General features: G+C 36.4%; 1 protein-coding gene across 1 annotated transcript in view; it reads right to left on the bottom strand.

Moving 5' to 3' along the window:
* Positions 1–8,965, bottom strand: part of LOC107099623 (guanine nucleotide-binding protein subunit alpha-11-like) — an 18,423-nt gene that overhangs the window by 4,812 nt on the left and 4,646 nt on the right. The window contains exons 3-5 of the mRNA XM_015397830.1: positions 6,546–6,674; positions 5,548–5,677; positions 3,575–3,728 (exon numbers count right to left, since the gene is read on the bottom strand). Of these exons, the coding sequence (XP_015253316.1) occupies positions 3,575–3,728; positions 5,548–5,677; positions 6,546–6,674 (413 nt within the window). The remainder of the gene's footprint in view (positions 1–3,574; positions 3,729–5,547; positions 5,678–6,545; positions 6,675–8,965) is intronic.

The following is an 8,965-nucleotide window of genomic DNA, read 5'->3' on the forward strand; positions in this document are numbered from 1 at the left end:
TATATATATATATATATATATATAAGGCTACAGGGAGTCACTGTGCTATTGGTGGCACGGTGTGTACCAAACTCAATATGGATAAGAGGAAACAAAGGAAAGAGTTGTCTCAATAGATTAGAAAGAAAATGATATACAAGCATGGTAAAAGTAAAAACTATAGGAACATCTACAAGCAGCTTGATGTTTCTATGACTGTAGTTGCACATACTTTTAAGAGATTTAAGATCCAAGGGACTAGCCAATCTCTTTGGGAGGAAATTGATGACAAATTTAAGAGACAGATCATATGAATGATAATAAAAGTTAGGTTTAAAGATAAACTTCCATCTCAAGAAAAATCTGAGTCAGATCACACCATATGCCGTTTTAGCAAAAGTGGACTTAATGGAAGATGACCGTGCAGGACGCTATTTTTGTAATCAATTGATTAAAAAAACTGGACAAGGCCAAAAACTACATGTTGACAAGCAACAAAGCTTCAGGGAAAATATCCTATCCTGGACAGTTAAGACAAAATTGGAACACTTTTCCAAAGCATACAGCTCTATGTTCACAGACGGAAAGATGAAGCATATAAAGAAAAGAACACTGCTCATACTCTGAAACATGGAGGAAGTTCTGTTATGCTCTGAGGGTGCTTTGCTTCATGGGGCACATGGTGTCTAAAATCTCTGCAGCACACCATTAAATCACAAGACTATCAGTAGATTTTAGAGAATGTGCTGCCCAGTGTCAGAAAGTTGGTCTCAGTCGGAGGTCATGGGTCTTTCAACAGGATAGTTACCTAAAAATTCAAGAGCTAAAATCAGCCAAGAATGGCTAAGAGGAAACATTGGACTTTTCTGAAGTGGCCTTCAATTATCCCTGACCTAAATCCTATTAAGCATCTTTGGAAGCAGCTAAAACACAATGTCTGGAAAAGGCAACCTTCAAACCTGAGACGGCTGGAGCAGTTTGCTCATGAATAGTGGGCCAAAATACATCATTAACAGGCCTTTTCAAGTTTTTTTTTATTGTTATTCTTTTAAAGTTTGGTTGAAAACTTCTATTTTATTCAACTTATTTCTATGCAGTTTTCTTCCATTAAATGAGGAGTACCCACAATTTAGTCCACATGTGTAAATTACACTAAGATTCTGAATGCATCATACTTAAATCATTAACTATCAATGTTGAAGTCCAGGTGGTTATTTTGGGATATTGCAGTGATACTTAGGCCAACAGTGAGGTGTCTTGCATCTTCTATGCACATTTTTCCATCCACCTGTGTTACAAGACCAATGAATCAGAACACGAAAAACCCCTGGAAACCCCTGGGCCCCCAGTATGAAGACATCCAGCAATTGAGTCAGCACAGTAAAAAAAAAAAAGATGAAAACTAGCTTCAAATATTTTCAGCTGTTGCATAGTATTTTGTTTTGATCAAGTTCAAGGATCGGAAAGATTAAGTATAAAATCTTTGATCTTCTAATTGGGTTTTACTGTGTTTTTATTACGGTAAGATTCAAAACATGCATAAAATGAACAAAGTAAAAGCTGAATGAAATGCTTTTATTATATGATTGGGTTCTTTTTTTTTGTTTTGCTCCAGACTAAGTTTCCCACCATTGGAGAACAGCGTCAGGGAGCAGAGCTACTTAACAGCTGGGCTTTCAAATGCAGTTACAGCAGCGGTAATAATAGCCACACAGGAACACAACAGCATTAGCAGCAAACAGCAGCCAGTGGTAGGAGCTGCTCAGAGTTGTCATTAAGGTTAAATTGACATCAAGAAGCTTGACCCTGTATGAGTCATTATTTTACGCTGCTAATGCTGCCAGTAAAACAGAGTGGGTGCACTGCAGAGACACACTAGTGTTCATTCACAGTCACTAAGCCTAACCCTAATCTAGCTGAACTAACATTAAAAAAACTGCTAATACATAGAGCACACCTGAAGGGGGGTGTTCAGGTGGTGGTGCAGGGCTCACTGGGAACAAAGTACCTGTGTGTAGTTGCCAAGGGAAACAGAGGGAGAGAGGGTGGAGGTGATGTAGTTGTGGGGAGTGTGATGAGACACTATGCAGCCTTTTTGCACCAGCAGAACTGAAGCTAAGCTCATCAAAGCACCTAAACACACATATTTATTACTTAGGATGATGAGAAGAAGTAGAGAAAAAATGGAGAAGTTCTCAGAAAGAATAAGTGAATGAGGAAAGTAAAGATGGGAAAAGAAAGGCAGGGCATAAGTAAATAAGGAAAGGAAATAAAATATGTAGAAAGGGTTGATAAAAGGAACAAATTCAGTCAAGATGGATAACTAAAAATGTGGAAAAGAAGAGAGAAAGAAATATGTTAGACAGGAAAATAAAGAAAGAAGAGAGGGCAAAATTAAAGAGCGGGCAGAGAAGTAAACAAGCAAAGAAGAAAAGGGCAAGCATGATTAAGGATAGAGGGGAAAAATGTCAGAAAGGAAAGAAGAGTAAGAAATGTGGAAAGAAGCTAAAAAGAAAGTAGAAATCGGAAGTAAAAAGCAATGAAAGAAGGAAGGAAGGATAAAATGAAGAAGGAAGGAATAAGAAAGAAACTGGGCTGGGAAGAAAGGATGTAGGACAGGTTGATACAAAGAAAACAATGGAGCAAAGAAGAATGTAGAAAAGATAAATTAGAAGGAAAAAGGCAAAAAAAAGGTACCAGACAATGAAGCTAAGAAAATAAAAATGAGAAGAAGATATTATAGTAAAGTAGTAAGTCCAGAAGAAAAATGAAGAATGAAACGAAAAGGAAAAAGAACAGAGATAAACATATAAGAAAAAAAGAATCAATTAAGTGACGGACAGATGAATAGAAAGAAAAGATAAAAATGTAAGAAACAAAGGAGAAGGCGGTTATGAAAAATATAAAGGAACAGAGGGGAAAAAAGTAGGTGTCAGAAGGAAGGGTAGAAAAAGAAGAAAAAGATAAAGATCATAAAATGTAAAGAACAGAGGAAGGAAAAAGGGAGGAAAGATTTTGACCGAAACAAATAAAGAAAAGAAAGGAGGAGTCACAGTGGGGCTGAAAGCATGTTGTCAGTATTTTTGGTGAATAATTCATTATTTCTCCAGACTGTGGTGAGATGGTTGTAAGTCAAAGTAAAATTGGCTAGAGGACAACATCATCACAGTCCTCATGTCACTGCAGCGGTCCTGCACGCTCTGTGATGAGAATAAACAGCTGCCACTGTGCTCGCTGATGGCTCTGAAATTGACTGATAACCACACTCTGACTCAATGCTGGTGTAATTTCTGCTCTGGATGTTTGAACGTCTGCTGCAAGCTTCACCAAAGTGATTCCCTGGTTAAAAGTTTCAGACCATTAATGTCAATTTCAACTCAAATCCACCCACACACATAAACACCCAAACATAATAAGATCAGTAGAGCTAACAGCTGTTTAAGCATTTGGGTAAAAATAACAGCTGGGAGCCTCATATTATCTTTTACCGAACACACACTTACCTAAAAGATCATTAATAGCCAATTAAAAATTTAAATTGTAGCATCGTATTTATCGTGATAAGTGAAAACTGAAAGCAAATCTAACAACTAACCTGTGAAAACTGGGAAGTATTTATTCAGATCAGATGTCTTAATCTTGTCCTCCAGGATATCTGTCTTGTTGAGAAAGAGGATGATGGAGGTGTTCTGGAACCAGGCAGAATGGATGGTGGTGTAGAACAGAGCCAAACTTTCATCCATACGGTTCTGAAGAACAGAATCAAAAGATAATTTTATACTCACATTTATTTCATTTTTTTTATTGAAACAAATTCACAAGAATCATAAGTTGCTAACTATAAGCCTGAATATTTTGCATGTTTTGTTTTGGTGAAGCTGGAGTTAGGAAATATTGAAACACATAGCAGTGGAAGAATATGAGGAGGGAGGATGCAGACCAACATGGAGGGTAATAAATGCTGTAGGCGACCAAAAAGTGTCTGGGAGAGATAACCATGTTAGTTACATTCTGAGAGGGAAGAAGAGATCAACAAAGGAGCAATGGAGAAGAGAAGTGTTGTGCAGCAGTGGCATCTGCGGGTAAAAGGATGTAATTACAAAAAAGAAAAAAAATACAAAAACTACATCATTTAACAAGGTGAGACATAACTGTCAACTGAAAAGGAGACAATCAAAAAAATGCACTGAATAATGTATAATAATAATAATAATAATGTATGAAAATGGATAAAAAGCTGCAAATTTAAAAGGATCAACAGTTTCTAAACATCTCAGTTACCATGAGTTGGTTCCCCATCTGACATGGGTCTGTAAATGAGCAATTATTAAAGATGAGTATCTGCTTTATATTAGGGGCAACGCTGCTGAAGTTAAGGATGAAGCTCTGTACAATGGGAGGTCGGGCTTTCTGCTCAGCTCCTCCCAGGGTGTGGAAAGCTCTCCCGGACAACGAGGCCCTCAGACTCTGGATGTTTTTAAATGAGGTCTTAAAACACACCTTTTAATGAGAGCTTTTCATTGAACTCTTGCCCTTTTATTTATTGTCTTTTTTTATTGTATATGTTTTTTTTACTTTCTTTTTTCATGCTTTCCATTCATTTTTATCTAGCACTTAACTGATTTGCTATGTAGCAATCTGAGATTTTTATAAATATAAAGTGCATTATTATCATTTTTTTTATTATTTTGACCATGTCATGACAGCTTCGGTATAATTTAATTTAATATAGATGCACTGATTAGTCTAGATGTTCGGGAAGCATACGTTTTCAAAGGTGGAGCATTTTACAGCCTGTAATACCCATTGATTTCGGCCTGCGTGGTTGTTGTTGGACTGGTTAGAGGATTTAAGGAGCGTCAAATGCTAAGAAGATTTGTCAGCTTCTCAAACTACAGTAAATAAGGTCTGAGCATTATTATAGAATCTAGATGCCTAACTCTTTTAAATTAATTATGTGATCTCTTTTTTTTTTGCAGTTTGCTTGTAGTTTTAAATTAATTATGTGTTCTCTTTTTTTGCAGTTTGCTTGTAGTTTAATTGTAACTAATAATTGAATGTATAATTTGTAATTTGTAATTTAATGGTATAGTAAAATACAAACAAACTGCATAGAAACATGCAACAACTGTCAGAATGCATTCTGTATTTTTTTAAATAGGTATCAAATCTCACAGTTACTCACTTCTTTTAGTTGGTTATTGACAGACAATCCCACTTAAATACAGAACAGTTTGAGGGGTAAGATGACAAAAGGTAATATTTTTGTAAAGTACGGCACAAGATGCACAAAAATTTTTTTTTTTCAAACGCTAAAAATGTACAACTAGAATGACTTCAATTGTTGAAAAGTCCAGGAAATATTATACTTTTCAAAGTTCAGGGTCATAATCAGGTCAGAAAGTTCCAGACCTTAACCCTGTTTTACCAATGCGCAACGTCTAAAGTGTTACTTAATGGGCTTCTTCTTCAAACTGCAGTTCAAGGGATTTTTAAATTAAAACAAAGAGCTGAAATGTTCGTTTTTAATATCAAAAGAAACAGGAACTAAACTGAAAATGCTCTTACAATGCTCTCTCTCTCCTCTAGGACCTGGTCGTACTCGCTGAGGGAGGCCAGGAAGATGAGGGAGGTGACGTTTTCAAAGCAGTGGATCCACTTCCGACGCTCTGACTTCTGGCCGCCAACATCCACAATCCTGAGGGAGGGAAGAAGGATGGAAAGTTAAAAAAAAAAAACTGTATGCATCTAGAATAAGGAAGGAAGGAAGGAAGGAAGGAAGGAAGGAAGGAAGGAAGGAAGGAAGGAAGGAAGGAAGGGAAATTATTAAACAAAGAAGGGCTGACGCAATTAAGGCAGAAAAGGAAGGCTGTCTATAACCATGACAGAAGAAAGAGAGTTAAAGAATCAGTTTTCATCGATGGAAAGAGCGACTCTAATATTGATCAGTAAAAAAAATAAAAGGATCAGTTATTACAATAAAATAATGACACACAGATTTGAAACAGGTAACAACAATCCTAGTTTTTTAAGGTTCTGCTAATATGGACGTAAATATTCATAAAAAGAATGGAGTTTTTTATATAAAACAGTTACAGCAGCTATTATTGTGTTATTAAAATGTCGTAATGGCCTCTCCCAGCACTGACAAAGTGAAGAACACCAGTCAGTGATTTTAGGATGCTATTCACACTGGCAACTTGTGTGTGTCAGAAGAGAAGCAAGCACCTCCTCCAGTTTTCCCAAACATCGAAATAAAAAAAGAAGGAAGTGAGCTCAAAGCAAAAACAAACATGGTCAGTCAGGATTATTAAAAGAGCTTAATGTTTGTTTTACAGATGAAGGCTTAAATCTCTAGAGCAGAGATCCTCCTTTATGGGATTTGGAGAAAAATCAAACCCAAAATGGACAGTTCTCCTCTTAGCAAGAACAGAGATGCAATTAGAAATGTGATCCTGCTGTGTCCAGGCAGACAAAGCCTCAACAGTATTTTATTCACAGTGCCTTGAATAGTGTTGGTATTGGATTAGTCCCTGTGAGAGGGCAGTAATGTGAGGCTCAGCCACCTTAGCGTGATGTTCTTGATGGTGAATGAGTAGTCGTGGATGCCCGTGGTGGGAAACCGAACACGCAGCACGTCCTGCTCTGTGGGGATGTAGTCGTGGGCCGAGATCCGCTCCAAGTTGCTCAGGTAGCTGAAGGAGGAGAGAATGAATTTAAAGCGGAGTGCAGACAACTAAACATTATTAAAACCTCTGCCTCTGTTTATTTTGCAAGTATCTAGTTTGTGTGAAACAAACTGGACTTGACAGGACATGTGGTGAATTAGTGAGGGAAGTAAAAGGTGTGATTAAAAAATACTAAAAGAAAGTGGTGGGTGAGGGCTGCTGTGTGCAAACAGCAGCTTTATGGCCCATGTTGAAACAAGCTGTCATTAGCTAATGTTGACTGACTGTCTCTTATCGTGCTCACATCATGATGACAGAGCTGGTGGGTAAACACGGGACAGCACAGCAAAAGAAAACAGAGACTAGAGGGGCAGGCTGGAGCCAGGCTTTGTTCTGATCCTGCAAGGATGACACCTACTGCTATACATTACAGGAAGATTACAAACAGCTATTCAGACTGTAACTGTGCACTGTCATTTAAACCCGTTCAAAAAAAATTAGTTGGTAAAAAATACGCCCTCTAGTGTTGCAAATACAGCAAATCTCAAAGCGTTGAGCTTATTTAGACAAAAAAAAGAAGAAAAATCAACAAATAGACACATTTTTAAATAAAATGTGACAAGAAACTAAAATAGAACAGGAAAACCAAATGAATATGATTTTACAAACTAGGATTTTATAATTGTTATCTAATCTGGTAATCATTTTCTACAGAGGAATGGTCATTAATTCTTGTTCTATCCTGACAACAAAATATATTCAATAGACCAAACAATCAACAAGAAACTGAAAACTGCAACTTATAAACTTATTAGGTTTGAAAATAAAACAAATAATACTACATGACAAATCTTTGATCCTGAAAAGATTTTAAAGCTGACATTAGTATAAGAAAAAAAGGCCCCACAACTTCCACATATGAGTCTTGTCGCTAATCTATTTTTTATATTTGTATTTATTTATTTTATACCTGAATGCTAATGAAAATAAATGTTCTGTTTTGACTCCTTTTTCTTTAAGGTCTTCAAAGTTGAAGCTTATCCCAACACAGCTCTAATTTAGGGTCAAATCCAGAGCCAGCTCTAAAATTCAATAAGCAGGTATCCAATGAACCAGAGCATCTCCAAAAACCGGGATTTCAATTAGTTAATACGGGCTATTTTAGGATTTTTCATCAAAAGAACAAAACGTTTATGTCTATTCATTAAACAGAAAATCACTAAAAGTTTTTATTTCTATTAGTTCTAACAATAAATGGTGAGTTTTTCAAAAATGTTCATATTATATAAAATCTAAAAATATTCTTTTAATACAGAAATGCAGTGGTGGAAAGTAACAAAGTATATTTACTTGATCATTGTACTTAAGTCATTTTTTTAAGTGTCTACTTTACTTGAGTCCTGTTTAGGGGGGGAACTTCTAACTTTCACTCCACTACATTTCAAAATCAAATATTCCTCCTTGTTACTTTAGAAGCTTGTTACTTAAGAACCCCTTGGATTGTTTTAGACATTTGCATGACGTTCCACAAATGTGAGAAACTCAGGGTAGTTATTATTTGTAGTTTATACATTTAATTAAGGTGTTAATTGTTGCCATGTGGCCAAGTTGTTCAGTAGGAGGAGTTCTAAAAGCAGAGTTGTAGTTTCTTTGTGGTAATAGATTCAACCCTTAACTTCTATTCCATAGTAAAAGTGGAGAATCAAGACAATCTGGTTTGTTTTTTGCTTTGTTTTTAAATAAGAAATAATAATCAAAATAGCTGTCCTTATTTTTTGTGTTTTTTGTGTTTTATTATGTTGAAGTTGTGTTGAATTGGTACCAGAATTGTTCTATACATCAATGAATCAGGCGGTTTCTGAAAGTTACAAGTCTCTTTGAAAATTACACAGAAATGTATAGAAAATTTTATTTGTACTTTTCAATACTAAAAAAAGTGAATATTTCAAAACTTTAACTTAATTAGAGTAACTAAGTTTGAGCGAGTAACTAAAGGCTGGTTTATACTCAGAAACCATGGTTTGAAAATAACCTGCAGGTCGTCTGCGTGTGTCGCAGTGAATGCCAATGTGCCCCCGCTCCTGCCGCAGACACTCTACTGCACCTCTCCAAAATTGTAGGTGACCAACCAGATGAGGCCTCTGATTGGTCAAATCTACAACCGCTCTACACTATGCATATTTCCTGGTTGGTACCTTACCAGCTTGTTCCGCCATTGCGGAACTCGTGAAGTTGGAACAGCTAGTAGAGCGAGGTGCGTGAGAACGCTGGGACCCATGGATCCTAGGGTTGTCAAAAGTATCGAAACTCAAAAAAGT

Source organism: Cyprinodon variegatus, unplaced genomic scaffold (genome assembly GCF_000732505.1).
Source record: "Cyprinodon variegatus isolate N-32 unplaced genomic scaffold, C_variegatus-1.0 Scaffold890, whole genome shotgun sequence".
Lineage (NCBI taxonomy): Eukaryota > Metazoa > Chordata > Actinopteri > Cyprinodontiformes > Cyprinodontidae > Cyprinodon > Cyprinodon variegatus.